The 16164-nt window shown below is 36.0% G+C and overlaps 1 protein-coding gene across 1 annotated transcript in view; it reads right to left on the bottom strand.

Moving 5' to 3' along the window:
• The window catches only part of LOC127624152 (mRNA-capping enzyme-like), a 128617-nt gene that overhangs the window by 36901 nt on the left and 75552 nt on the right, over positions 1–16164 (bottom strand). Inside the window, exon 12 of the mRNA XM_052098835.1 lies at positions 8261–8329. Within this exon, the coding sequence (XP_051954795.1) occupies positions 8261–8329 (69 nt within the window). The remainder of the gene's footprint in view (positions 1–8260; positions 8330–16164) is intronic.

Raw genomic sequence — 16164 nt, 5'->3', positions numbered from 1 at the left:
CTTATCGAAACATCAAAAGCCACAACTTGTTTGTTAGATCCTATACCAACTAAGGTCTTAAAAGAGGTATCTCCTGTAATATCAGAACCTCTTCTTAATATCATTAACTCCTCGCTATGCTTAGGACATGTCCCAAGAAACGTTAAAATGGCAATTATCAAACTGCTTATTAAGAAGCCACAACTTGATCCTGGAGAACTTGCTAATTATAGACCGATTTCAAATCTCCCGTTTATGTCAAAAATACTAGAAAAGTTAGTATCCTCCCAATTATGTTCATTTCTACAGAGAAATAGTATATATGAAGAATTTCAATCAGGATTTAGGCCTCATCACAGTACAGAGACTGCACTTATCAGAGTTACAAATGACTTGCTCTTATCATCTGATCGCGGCTGCATTTCTCTTCTAGTGCTTTTAGATCTTAGTGCTGCATTCGACACAATAGATCACGACATTCTCTTGAATAGGCTGGAGAATTATGTTGGAATTTGTGGAGTTGCATTAGCATGGTTTAGGTCATATTTAGCAGACCGCTACCACTTTGTCTATGTAAATGAGGAATTGTCAAACCAAACAAAAGTAAAATATGGAGTGCCACAGGGATCAGTTTTAGGGCCTCTGCTTTTCTCCATGTATATGCTTCCCCTGGGAGATATTATCAGGAATCGTGGAATAAGTTTCCACTGCTTTGTTGACGATACACAACTTTATATTTCTTCAAAACCTGATGAGATTTCACAATTCTCAAAATTAGCAGAGTGTATCAATGAAATAAAAGATTGGATGGCCAGAAATGTCCTTCTACTCAATTCTGACAAAACAGAGGTTCTAATTATTGGACCAAAAAACTCTAAAAATAAGTCACTAAAATATAATTTGACTCATTAGATGGATGTACTGTTACATCATCTTCAACAGCGAAGAACTTAGGTGTTATATTTGATACCACTCTGTCCTTTGAAAATCAAATTACAAATGTTTGTAGAACAGCATTCTTCCACCTAAGAAATATTGCTAAATTAAGGCATATGCTCTCGGTTGCTGATGCCGAAAAACTAATTCATGCTTTCATGACCTCAAGACTAGATTATTGTAATGCATTACTGGGAGGATGTCCTGCAAGATCAATAAATAAACTTCAATTGGTTCAAAATGCAGCAGCCAGAGTGCTGACGAGAACCAAGAAATATGATCATATTAGCCCCATTTTATCATCGTTACATTGGCTAACTGTTAAATTCCGTATTCACTTAAAAATTCTGTTAACTACGTACAAAGCTTTGAATGGTCTAGCTCCGCAGTACATAAGTGATCTTCTACCACGCTATATTCCAACACGTTCATTAAGATCGCAAAATTGTGGCCTATTAATAGCTCCTAGAACATCAAAATCCACTAAAGGAGGAAGATCCTTTTCATATTTGGCTCCTAAACTATGGAATAGTCTCCCAAACACTGTTCGAGATGCAGACACACTCTCTCAGTTTAAGTCTAGACTAAAGACTTATCTATTTAGCCAGGCATACACCTAATTTATCCTCCAACCCACAATTAGGCTGCTTTAGTTAGGTGTGCCGGAACCAGAAACCAGAAACATTGATCATGATTTATAACTCTGCAATAAATTGAATGGCATCTACGCTTACATCTTTTAATTTGTTTCCCTGTCTCAACCTCGGGACTCCTATCCTGAGAACCAGAACCGGCTGAATCCAGCACCATTCCTGCTTCATGTTGGACTCCACTGCTACATGTCGCAGAATGATGATGACTAAATGCAGCCGGTGTCAGCCAAACATCACTTCAGTCTATTATGATGGACTTCAGAGGATGAAATGATGCCAACTCCAACCTGCATCACCTCGGTCTATTTATGGACTACGATCTTGAAATGAAATGCTTAGACTAACTATTGCCAACAAAAGCCTTCATCAGCCAATTAACAAGGACAATTGCATCTATGTGAACTTCTGCAATTAATCAAGATGGACTTCAAAGACTTTGGTCATTAATCTTAAGGTTCAAACACAATCGATGTTTAATCACTGACCCTTAACACTTAGTTTAATAATTTTAAACCATGATTTTACCTATACATAATTAATATTTACATTACATTCATAATATTAGCCAGAGGGGAACTGGCCCCCACAGTGAGTCTGGTTTCTCCCAAGGTTATTTTTCTCCGTTAATCTACATCTTATCGAGTTTTGTGTTCCTTGCAACAGTTGCTTACAGCTTGCTCACTGGGGTTATTAATACAATTATCATGTAATTATTTTTAAACACTATTAAAAATAGTACTTTATCTAAATTACACAATGATGATTAATTGACTTTATAGACATTACAGTTTTATCGCCTGTTAATGCTGATATTCTGTAAAGCTGCTTTGAAACGATGTGTGTTGTGAAAGGTGCTATACAAATAAAATTGACTTGACTTGACTTAAAGTTATATTTCAAAGTACATAATAAATTAAAAGAAATGCATGTTTCCTTCAAGTTTTTCTCAATTAAGTATGCATTGCTTAAGTGTTTTTTAGTAGGGCCCTACTTAAATCTGTTTTGTTATTTCCTAAATCATGTTTTTTCTCCTTTTCTTCTTTTTCAGAATTCCATGTTTAAATGTTTAATTTAATTTGTACATATTGAACAGCAAATACTTTTATAAAAACTATTATAAAACAACTTTTACCCAGTACAACAGCACTCTTGCTTGTGATCTATTGCTTATTTTTATTATAATTTATCGTTATTTAATTATTATAAATTTTACTACATTTGACTTTATAGTTGTAATATATATCTGTTGCAATTTCTTCTATTGTGTATGTCTATCTTTTGTTTTGAATCGTGCTTTTATTTTGACATGAGCTTTAATTTTGATGTGTGTTTTTGTCAAAAGCCTCATTATAAACAGTTTGCTACATGGCACAGTTCGATCGTTCAAGCACAAATGCTGTGATTGAATTACATAAAGTCTACATGTGCTGTGCACTTCACAGTAGCTTAGTGCTCTGCTCTGTCATCTTCTACAAAGTGAATGATTCTCAATGTCTGTGAAGTTCCCAGTATAAGAACAAGTATATGAAAAGCACACAGCTAGAATGCAGACTAAGATTGCAGCTTTTCACGGTTTAATAACCTCACTAGAACATTTTCGATTTTAATTTGATTAATTGTGCATTTCAGTTTAAAAGGAGTAACAGAGCACAAGCTCAAATAAGCATGTGAGCATTTGAAAGCATTCGTTTTTCTGTGTAATTATGTAGCCCTTTTAAGAATGTATGATCTCCCCAAAAAAGCTTTCTTTTCAAATATGTATGATTTGGAACATCTATTATCTGAAAGTCTATTTAAAATATATGGACAAAGTGTTGTATTTTGTTCTAAAAACTGCTCCTTAAACAGGATTAATATGTTTTCTCAGCTGGAACAGGTCATTTGAATGGACATAATTTAATTACCATACGGCACACTGTTATCAGGGTCACAGGATTTCTCCCATTGAAAATGAAAGGCCTGGGGCATATATGGAAATGAAGATAGCATGGATAATGATTGGATGGAGGCGTGCGGGGATGCTCAGATGAAGAAATTGAATGAAAGACTGAAATAACTGATGCATTATTCCAGTAACGAAACCTAAATATAGTTACAACAAGCTGGACATCATATGAAAATTAGAAGTAATTGTGAATTCAGACAAAGTCACGTACAATTACTGAATAACCATACCTTAGCAACTGCTACCATCCATCATATCACACAACAAACATTTGCTCTTTTCTAATGTAAGTCAATGGAAGGCCTTTGTGTTTGGATACAGTTTTACAACAGATTTGACAGAATTTACTGCTTTAATATTGACAAGGTGCCCAGAGAGGATTTCTACAATTTCTACAATGTATATAATATACATTCACAGAAATCTCCTATTGATTCTGAACAAGAAACAGTAATTAAGGGGCGGAGCTTAGCGAAGAGTCAACTGAAATGTTTTTCTACTTGTACAAAAAATATTTCACTTCATTGAAGTGGAAGAAAATCAAAATTGGACCAGCTTTATAATTTTTTGCATTTTTGATGATTTCAGAGGTTTTTAGTCATAAATATAGTGTAGGTTGTGTGATGTGCCCTCATTCTTAAAAAAACATGAACAAAACAAAACAAGGTTAAAGAAAATATGACCCAGATGTATTAAATATTAAATACAGGTTCACTTGCAATAAGGATAAACATGGTTTGTGTCACCCATAACGTATTTTGTTCTGTGAATTATTAGCTGCCGAGAGCATGAAACCATTGGATTAGAAGAGAATTTGAAACCACTGAACACTCATCTGTTTTATTTCAAACAGTCAGTGTCATATTGATGCCAAGCTTCTTTTGTCAATACTGCAAACTTGTTGTGAATCTCGTGTATTACTATGTGGTAAGCCAGTAGCATAACCTGCATGTATGCAGTGTTTTGACAAAAGATGGCTCATCCTTTGTGCTCACTGTTACTTAGAACAGAAACTGTGTGTCCTTGACTGAGGTTTGAGTAGCGTTTCTTGACAGATTCTATTATAAAATATAATCACACCTGGATACAGGTGCAGGTAAGGGATAGAAATAGGATTTTAGCTTAGCATAAAGCTAATTGTTTACATGGCAAGTTACACAAGGTAAACTATTTCTGCTGCTCCAAACTTAGTACAATATTCCACAAAGTGCATACAACCACATCATTTTTCACACTGTATGTTGATTTTGTTCATAGAATAAGGCAGAAAATATATTATTTGTAGCTTTCTATATGATGTTAAATGTTACATTGGTTAGCATTTCTCCTATAGCATCCTTTGTTCTTGTAAAATAAAACAAACGGCATAAAAAACACTGACAAACCACATTATTGTTGTAATTGTGTATTTATTGGATTCATGTTTCATCAGTCTACTCAGAACCTTTCTAACTGTTTTCTGTTAAGATGTATATTGACCTGTTTCAGTGCAGCCGCAATATTTGTGACAATCAGCGGGAGGAAACAATGGTGGTGAATGCAAAAACTCCTGAAACACGATATCAAGAAAACATAAAAAATTACTTTTGATCCATGCCAAGTCCCAGGAAAAGTTCATCCAGGTCTGAAGGTGGCACAAATATTACCAAATTGAAATTACGCGGACATAAAGATATTTTATCCACAATTCATCCACAGATGCAGGCCAGTCTGACCGGCGAGTACACACACATTCAGCAGATGTCTTTGAGACATTTTATATTTAGAATGATTGCAAATCTGATCTTTGTAAGATGTTCAGGTGTTGTTTATTAAAATGCGATGCTATCCAGATGAAAAATCTAAAACAAACGCCTCAGAGACGTACGTGTGCTATCTGGGAAATGTTTTTGTGTTGTTTTATGGTCTGATTTAGTCACAGTATTAACAAACATCTGTGATGATCCAGTCTATATGAATGAAAGAGCTGTTTTTAACTAGGGATGCACCAATATCACTTTTTCTCTTCTGATCCGATTCCGATATCTGAAATCTCAGTATCGGCCGATACCGATCCAAAGCCGATACCAGTGTTGTTTTTTGCAAAAGCGGTTTAGAATTTCTTTACATTATTGTGTGGAACTAATTGGGTGTGCTCTTTAATATGTAAAGAAACACAAACCTCTAACTATACATTATTTCAATATAAATGTATAGCTTATTAAGAAACACTTTATTATTAATGAGAATACTGGATAATGTAGCAGCAAAATTAACAGTAATTCCAGTCTTCAAGCCTTTAGTAGAAAATAAACCAGTGTTTTATTTTTGCCTTGTTTTCTCCAAAAATGTTTCAACTTGCATCTGGACTTTAAAGGATTCAGATCTCTTTTTGTTCAATTTAGTTGTAAGATATCAGCTCACTTTTTTTGGAACCCATTCAACTTAAATATTGTTATAAATTGTAAACTACTACTAATGATGACAATAATAATAATAATAATAATAAACTGTCATTAATGTTATTGACTTTTAATTTTAAATACAATAGTAATATATTTAAATTGTGCACATTTAAATCCTCAGGCTTTTATTTTGACATTCTGAACTCTCCAGGAAGTTGTGTCTGTTTGTAGGCAAGTTCACAGTAGTTTAATTCGCTTCTTATTAAAATTCTGGTAAAATGCTCCTCTGGTGCTGTTCTAAATGCATATTATAAGTAAACCGAACTATTGAGCATCTACATCTGAGATGTTGTTCGTAAGTAGCGCTCAAATATTGCGCACCGCTGTGAAGGCTGAAAATAGCTGTGAGTGCCTCACAAGCCTGTCCATTATGCTTATGTGTGTGTGTGTGTGTGTGTGTGTCAACAGAGTAGCACCATTCACTACCATGCTGGTGAGGCGCATACAATATATTTACTTATTAAACATAGCCTTTTGTGATTCACAAAAGCTATTGCACATCTTCAAGTGGCTTTGAATAAAATACTTGTTTTTATGGTTCTTTTATGTCATTTTTGGAGGTTGACAGTAACAAACATGACTAACTAGCATAAAGCTAATTGTTCTAATAATAATCTAAAGATTATTAGTATGATTATCCGACTATTAACCGACTATTCAGCTTGTGACTGACTTAAAAGGTTGTATTAAACATGCTTACAAACAATCAAGAGGACAAATTTGTCTTTTAAAAATACCTCTAAATGACATTCACTGAATTTAAGGGGGAAGTAATACTTTTTATTATGTTTAATTCAGTTATCAAGTGTTTTTGTCTTGTTTTCCATTTAAAATTGTCTAAAAATCCTTAAAAAAGATAAATTTACTTGAGAAGCAGCATATAAGATATTTAGACTTTTAAGAGGATGCATCTTAAATATAAGTGTATTTTGTATATACGTGTATTTCTTTCACTTGGTTATACTTCTGTGAGTGCAGTAAAGACAAAATACACTTATATTCAAGATCTATTCTCTAAAAGCAAGTCTAAATATCTTATATGCTGCTTCTCAGGTGAAAGCATCTATTTTTAATAATATTATATTCAACATTTTCAGATAACAATTTGTTTTTCTGCAGTATAGTTCCTAAAGTAAATGTACATTGTTTTAATTAAGTTTTAGATATTTGTATTGGTAAACAAGCAAAAACAAAATCAAATCAAAAACGTAGTTGCAGTGTATAATGGGGTGAACACAACACCTCTCTCACCTTTTTGTTCACTTCAATCCATATTTAACTCACAAAAAACAAACTCTCTCTTATTAATAAAGTTATGTATTGCCAATTTCCTTCACGATAAGAAATGCACAGTGACATATATTATGATTCAATAAGTCATAAGCCATCACGTTATAATCTAGCTGCATTAAGTGTGCGCGCTTGAGGGATGAGCGTCCCCGAGACAGTGTTCATCAGCCGGGTGCAGTTTCAATCTCTTCCCCTTAGATCGGGACATTCACTCAACTAATAGAGGCACTGACCGCACAGAAAAATACCAGAGTCTGAGTTTGTATTTAATTACATGATCTGCTTCCGTATAATTCGATTTTTAATAAAGCTATAACGCATTAAAACTGCATTTAAGATGTAACACCAGGGTGTTTCCTTTAAAGAGCTCCGACTCCAATTATTCCACAACGAGAGTGCTTCTGTATTTACTTATTTGGTATTTTTGTATAATTTCCTTGTACTTTGCTATCTACCTCACCTGAAGCTGTGAAAGTTTAGAGAGCATCTGGACTGTGATCTGTGTAATTCTTCCTCTCCTCAATCAGGCTATCACACATCATCAAAAGAGTTTCATGTGATCTCATATTACGTCAAAGGAGATCAAACGACCATTCGACAACAAAAATTTTTGTCGCCAATTTTTTATTGTCGACGTTGTTGATAACATTAACGTTGTTGTTGATTACAACTGGACATCGCTCGCAAAATGTAATCAAATGACAACAAATTAGCATATTACTGTCTAAAATGTTGATTATGCATAATGAATTCTGTTTCACATACTATTTTAAAAAGTAGCAGTATAAAATATATACTGTGCAGTATTCCATATGTAGTAAGCTAATAATCCATTCTGAGCGCAATCAGACACTCCGATTTACACTTTAATATGCTAAAGTTACTTCGTTCAGCCTCAAATCTTGCATTTTCTTTTCTGAATTTGAAGGTACATTCCACTTCACCAGTTTATATTTATGTGAATGATGTGCTGTGAATGTGAATACGTACAAAACACTGAAGGTACAACTCACCCCTATCGGCTGGAAGATCAGACCATCCACTTCATGGCTCACCTGAGAGGTGAAACTGCCCTCCAGCAGCTGCGAAAACACACACATTACACATCAAAAACCTACCAATGGATTTGCTGGGATAGGAGAAAGTATTTTAACATCCAAAAATTTACATTTGCATACAAGCATTAGTGTCCAGCTTGATTCACGGCAATAAAACCACTGAAAAGTGTAAACACTGTGACTCTTTGGTGATTGGAAACGTTGCTCCATTAGTTTGACCAACACAAACAGCCCGACATAGCAACACTGTCACAACCAATAATGCGAATATGGGTGGGATTATCGGTCAACATGAAATAGCCTTTTAATTCAATGTACTTTTATCTGGAAATTTGACAAATTTCCAAATGAATCCGGATATTCAAAAGGAAAACAATTTGGGACTTGATTCTATGCACAAGGAACTGAGTGTCTCTATATGACAGCTGGGCTTGGTGAATTCAGCTGAAAAGGAAAGTTGTTTAAAAAAAGATTTTAACTGTATTTGTATGACATATTACATAATAAACATTACATTCCTTAGAATGTGCATAAAAAGGCCATGAACATGTATTAAAAAAATAGGGTTAATCCATGTCTGCTTTAAAAAATAGTGAGAAAGCTTTGTGGAACAATACATGAAAAAGACGCTTAAACCAGCCAAATCTGGTTTACTGTTCTGTTTTTGGAACTGGTTTTAGCTCGTGTGACTCAAGTGACAGGTGTCCATCCTCACGGCCTGGCCACACCCTCCTCCTCATCACAAACTGATCAACATGTTTGGCAGACATGGGACAATGGTAATCATTACATAGATTTAGAATTTCTAATGGTAACTTTTATTTTAACAAGGTTGGGAGTGATTGGATAATGCTGGCCATTAAGAATTATTTATTCAGCTTTACAGAAAATCCGCTGTCATGTCTGTAACGTCTAAAAAAAAACTGAACAACCAACACTCTTGGACATATAATAAACAATTTTATAAAACAAATTTGACTTTCTACAGCTTGGTATTATTTAAAATTTCACAACTTAGTCCAGCTGTCCACATATGTGAACATCAATTTTAAGAAAAACTGTTTGATCTCGATTTTTTTTTTGTGCATGTTTATTAGGTGCAACTAGCTACAAATCAAAAAGGGATATGTAAAATGCACACAGCAATCCCGCTCTGGTCTCAGAAGGTTAAGGTGGTCTAGCTGGTCTCTCTGTCTGGACAAGTGCACAAAATTCTTCTAGCAAACCAGATCAGCCTGACCTGAAAAACCATCTTAGTTTGGTTGAAGCTTCTTATTTTTCTTAGCAATGAAAGGGGACATTACTGAGAAATAGCAACCAATTTAATATGTAAAACAATGAGTTATAAATTAATCTAAGCAAGTGTGGAAACAACAGAAAGTACACTGTGTGAAACTGAGTGAGAAGAGTGCTGGAACACTCAAGATTTATTGTCTTCATTAAGTGAAGAATGGTCTATACTGTAGTACAGCTGCCATAAATGAATTCTCATTTAATAAATGTTTCAAGACCTTGAGTCTGTTTGTGTTTAAAATGATCTCTCCAGCATAACATTTTGGTAAACGATTAAAGGAAATGACTGCTGCACAATGTCAGAGCAAGAGACCTTGGAATCTGTAAACTGAACATATTTTAATTACTTTTTAAAGGAATATTCTAAGTTCAATACAAGTTAAGTTCAATCAACAGCATTTGTGGCATAATGTTGCTTACCACATCACACATTTGTAGCCTGCTTAGCATTGTTTATCTTTCTATTTTCAGCATTTAATCTTTAATCTATCCCTTTTTTGCGCGCATTGTTTTTTCCACTTTTATACTTTTAACGCGATACACCTACGTGCATTTTACAGCGCACACCCGCCTTTCCACTTGTATTATTTTACACAGATCTTTAAATCAATCTCAAACCACTGGTGATCAGGAATCACCACAACAACAACTTTTAAATGAGGGATTCACATACATCTCAAACCCCTGCTGATCAAAAACCACCACAACAAAAACATATGTAATAAATGTAAAGAATTAGTCAAGCTGACGGAGAAGATAAATGAGTTAGACAAACGCATCAGAACACTAGTGGAGGTCAGTGAGAAAGAGAAGCCGGTAGATACTGTTTTGGATGCGGTATCACAGCGAGCAACACACATTTTGGTTCCAGTTGTAGAGCCCCTGCAGCAGGGCCTTAGGGTGACGTCTCTGCAGCATACTCGTAGGGAAAAGCGATACAACTCTCTCGTTCCAGTTAGAATTTCCAAACAATTCTCCCCACTCAGTGATGAGCCCACTGAAAATCATGTTGAAAGCACCCTTGTTATTGATGACACTATTGTAAGGAACATGGAAATAGTGACTCCAGCCACCATTGTTAAATGCATTTTAGGTCCCAGAACATCTAACTTTAGATCAAATATACAAGTGCTGGCTAAAGCTAAACAAAGATTTTTTTAAGATTGTTATTCACTAATGTTGTTCAGCTTTGCCAGTAGGAAATCACTATTAATGCGAAATCGTCAGATCTTTGTCAACTTTTGTTCATGCAACAGTATTTAGACCACCAGGGCCATATTCGGATTCCATAAAACGTTATTGCTCAGGTAGAACTATTCTTTCAACTACTAAAGATAGCTTCACTAATAATCTTTTAGATTTGTTTCAAATACTCAGGAGTAATTGATGTTGTCACAGAAAATATGGATACAATCTTCTATAGCACTCTAAATAGTGTCACCACCCTTCGATTAAAGAAAGTTAAAGAGAAAAATACTACATCATTGTACACACTCATGCTCTCAGGAGAGGAGCTCGGAAAATTGAGTGCAAATTAAATACAAAATTAGGAGATATTTTGCGGTGCATGGAAGGATAGCGTCTCTAACTGCAGACAGGCTCTAAAAACTGTCAGGTCTGCAAAACAATCCTAGATGTTTATTCAGTTCTGTGGCTAAATTGGTTAGGAATAAAACGTTGATTGAACCAGATATTCTATTGCAACATAATAGTAATGACTTTATGAATTTCTATACTGATAAAATCGAAATCATCAGAAACAAAATTGGAATTACACATCCATCTGCCACAGCTACCAAGAAGACTAAAATTATTCCCTACAAGCAACTTCAATCCTTCACTGTTATAGGTCAGGAATGATCAAAACATCAACAACATGTATGTTAACCCAATACAGACTAAACTCCTAAAAGAGGTGTTTCCTGTAATCTAAAAATATCTTCTTAATATTATTAACTCCTCAATGTCCTTGGGGCATGTCCCAAGAAACTTTAAACTGGCAGTTATCAAACCACTTATCAAGAAACCACAGCTTCATCCAGGAGAATTAGCTAATTATACACCAATTTCAAATCACCCATTTATGTTGAAAATAATAGAAAAGGTAGCATCCTTGCAACTGTAAATTTTTTATGAGAAATGGTATATTTGAAGAAATTCAGTCAGGATTTAGGCTCCATCGTAGTACAGAGACTGCACTTATCAGAGTAAATTACTCTTATCATCTGATCTCGGCTGCACTTCTCTTCTAGTACTCTTAGATATTAGTGCTGTTTTAGGGCCTCTGCTTTTCTCCCTATATATGTGTGGCAGGGCGGAGGGCGGAGTCGGGATTCTACACACGCGGTCCCTTATCTGGCTAATTAAGCCTCCGAGAGGAATAAAGGCCGACTGCGGAGGATAGTGCGGTAGAGAGAGATCGTTTACGGACATGTCCGTTATAATTTATATTGTCAAGCCGGTTCTCGCCTCCTCATTTCCATTGAGTGTTACACTGGTGCCGAAACCCGGGAAGGAGGAGGGATACGCCGTAGTAGAGTTCTCGCCACTACAGTCCATCCCAACGGAGCAGCTGTGGCCATCTGCCGGGGGACGAGGAGACCGGCCGCTTGGAAGCGGAGGAAGGCCGCCGAACGCGAGGGGAGAAGGGGCTCCTAACCGACCACCTGGAGTGGTCAGGGCCACTGCCAGGGGCGGAGGAGTCCCCTACCAACCGTTGAAACGTTGTGGGGTCTGAAACCACCGACCGCGAGCGGGGAGGTGCTCACTGCTGACCGCCTGGAGCAGGAGAATCACTGCCAGGGGCAGGGGAGACCCCTTCTGTTCCACAAGAACGTGGCAGGGTGTTCCGTCCGCCAGGGGCTGGAGGACTGCCTCCGATCCGCCCGGAGAGGCACGGCTGTCTTCCGTTAGAGGTTGGAGGAGTGGCTGAGGAACAAGCTACGGCATATCGGAGAACTGGCGAGTACGTTTTTTTTTTTCATCTCTCTCTCCTCTCTCTCTCACTGCCGCACCGCGTTGGCCTTTTCCCTCTCGTTTAAATTTTACAGTGTTTTTGGGGGTACTACACTGTTACATGAGATTCTTCATAAGCCTCTGTCTGAAGCATGAGCTGAGGATGGAGTTCACCAAAATTACCTACCATAAGCTTCCAACTGGACTGGAAGCCTTCATTGGCCAAAATCAAAGTACCATGCATCTATGTGTATTTCCTCCGTTAATTTGGGAAGGACTTTAACACTAAAACTTATAGTTCATACAAAATCATGTTGTTTAACCAACAACACTTACTTAGTTTACTCATTTTAACCACTAATAGTTCTAAACATAAAAAAAAAATATTTTGGCATTATATGTAAGCAATAAGGTACGAGAGGCTGTGCTGTATCGTGAATAAGTAACGGCTGAAGGGCGTTGTTAGGCACGACGCGAAGCGGAGCACTTGCCTCGAGTACCGTTGTTAGGCACGATACAGCACTTGCCTTGAGTACCTTATTGCTTTTATAAAACGGTTACCACACAATATTAAAGAAAAAAAAAATGTATTAGTGGAAATTTCATGAAGTTAAATCAATAAAAGCATTCCATCCGCTAGAAAGAAATAGTCCCTGACTGTGAACAACAACGTTCCAATATGTAATATGCATGAAAGCTCAAATAAAAACAAGAAACTGTTCTCAAATTTTGTCTCATTCTTTTTATTTTTTACAACACAATATTTGTGAAATTTCCTCACACAAATAGGCATAGCTTATCTCTCAGCATGAGAAAATGTTTATTTTTTTGTTTATTCCATTATTTTCTCTCTGCACTAAACTAAACATTTACATAGCCTATAAATAAAAACACAAGGGCACATATTTTGATAGATAACAGTTAGGTCTTTAATCTATTTAATTAATGTTATTAATTTAGTTGCTAAAATGCTGCCTAACAAGAGATACTTTTTTATTGTTGTTTATTTAAATGTATTTGAACATCTCCGTTTATTGTGCACGCATTAAATATTTGTCTCATTTCAATCGGCTCCACTGTGGTGATATTTAACGCGGTTCTCTTTAGTTGGGGCTCAGCACTGTCAGCAGTGTTTTCTGTTGCAGCAAGAATGTCGCTCCAGTGCTTTCTTTGTTTTAAGTTTGGCCTCGAGTAGCTCTGTAGTGAACTTTCACACTTATGTCTACTCACAGACATAATTTCCCTCGATTCAAGACCAGCATCGGACAATCTCTGCACCATGGTGCTGCGAAGGCAGTGATTTGTGTAAACCTTGGAGGTGCCTGCTGCTTTACAAATTCTCTGCAACATTGTTGCGAGGTAGTTCACACCCGTAGGCTCTCTTGTGTACCTGCAACAGTCAAAAACGAGAAAAAACTTTAACACAACAAGATTTAACACAAATTATAAATAGCTAATATGATTTATGTGCCGCTGCGTGATCTACGTACCAAACACATTTAGAGAGGTTTTGCTTTTTGGGGTGAAGGTAAAAAGCAGGGGGGTTAGATGGCAGAAGAGAAACGTACTTCTCTAGAGAGGCAACGGGACAAAGCGGGTTCCCATTTTGTTGGAACATGAAGCCACGCCTGCTCTCTTTATTTCTGTCATGTGGGTCCTTATGGTTTTTAGTGTCTTCATTGAAGCTCATTGTGACATACTTTAGACCATTTTCGGTTGTTAAAATGCGGAATGAGTCTGGAATGAGTTCTCGGTTCCCCTCTTTTTCTCTACGTCCGAAGTGTAACTGCACGTCAAACCAGACTTTGTTTACGAGTCCTTCAGGTGTGTTAGGATTAAGCACATCGGACAGTTTTATGGTGCTGAAATCTTTAGTAGAAATCGGTGTGTGATGCTCCGTTTTATCACGACCCTCTCTTCTCATTGTCTTTACGACTCCAACGAAAACATTATTGGATGAGGTGAATTCGCTGTCTCTCATCAGACACCAGGACAAACTCAAAGGTGGATCATTCAGGAATCTGTTCAGTCCCGCACGTAACGCTACATAGCTACTGATCCCATATTTTTCGCCTTTGGAGCTTCTGACAGTTCCGTTGAAGTCACGGAGAAGTACGTTGAGTTCCGTCTTGGTGATTTGTTTAAAATCAATGCTGCAACCCTTTTCACTACACCAGTCACCGACGCATTTCACTGCCCATTGGGTTTGCTGCACAGTATTTTTTTCATTACGAGTCTTCTCGAATGTATCAATGTTACATTTCAGCACTTCAGCATGACGGCTCATATTTGTAGATGTCTCTACAAATTGTTCCTCAAACCACTTATCCATCGTCATGCCACCTAGTAAATCGAAATTTACTTTAAACACTTTAGCCTTTTTAATTCTTACGTTTTTTTCTATGTTTATGTTGATACATGTGGTTGCTAAGGGTGTTGCTAAGGGCGCAGTGATAAATAGAACCGTTGGGTGAAGCGGTCATAGCTGTGTTTTATCGTGAATAAAGCACAGCTATTGACCAATCAGAATCAAGGATTGGAACTAACCGTTTTATAATCATTCATTTTCTGTTACACCATAATGTCATGTACAGCTGCTATATATTTACAAGTGCTATACAAATACATTTGACTTGACTACATAAACTCGAGGTCGAGGTTACAATGTGTCACTTACAATCAAAGTGAACATAGCCAATTTTTGTAGGATTTAAAAAGGCAGAAATGTGAATCTTATAATTTTATACAAGCACTTACATTAATTCTTCTGTTAAAACTTGTGTATTATTTGAGCTGTAAAGTTGTTTAAATCATAATTTTCAGTCATTTGAGGGTTTGTTGACATTACATCATCAGTGCAACAAAGTTGTAAAATTGGCACACAAAAAGTTAATAAGTGATTTTACCACACAAAAATCATGTTAACACACATATTATGTCTTGAGGCTAAACTTTTGAAACAGTGAGTAGTTATCATTTTAGGACTGACCCCCCCATTCACATCCATTGTAAGTGCCCCACTGGAAGCCAAATTTTTGCTTTTTTGTTTTGTTTATTTGTTTAAGAAGAGACATGTCAAAATTAATTTCTGTGGTAATACATTGTATGCCACAAATGCGTAACCTGTATTGAACCTGGATTATTCTTTTAATTATCTGTCCTCAACTGAATAGCTCTTATATAAAATAGAACTGCCGCAAAAGGGGTAAAGTATGGAAGCCCAGGAATGCCATGTACAAAAGAATGAAGGAATAAATCATCAATCTATTAATTTGAAAATAAAAATGTGAATAAACCAATTTATAAATGGACAAATAGATGCATTTAAATGTGTTTATTAAATTTTTGTTTTAATGTACTTATATTTAGCAATAAAACAGCACATTATAAATCAATTTTTTTTCATTATATTTAATAATAAATTGTGCATTAATAAATCATATTTATTTCATGTTTAAATTGTAATTAAAAGTGGCAATAAATGAATACATTAATGAGTATGTTAAAAGGCACTTTTTAATGCACTTTAAAAGCACCTTTTAAAATGCATTTTAAAAAGCTATTTGGCAACTTCTTTTCTAAATTAATTAACCAATGGCTTTTTTTTTGTT

Source organism: Xyrauchen texanus, chromosome 30, assembly GCF_025860055.1.
Source record: "Xyrauchen texanus isolate HMW12.3.18 chromosome 30, RBS_HiC_50CHRs, whole genome shotgun sequence".
NCBI classification, from domain to species: domain Eukaryota; kingdom Metazoa; phylum Chordata; class Actinopteri; order Cypriniformes; family Catostomidae; genus Xyrauchen; species Xyrauchen texanus.
This window is presented reverse-complemented; position numbering and strand designations above follow the sequence as displayed.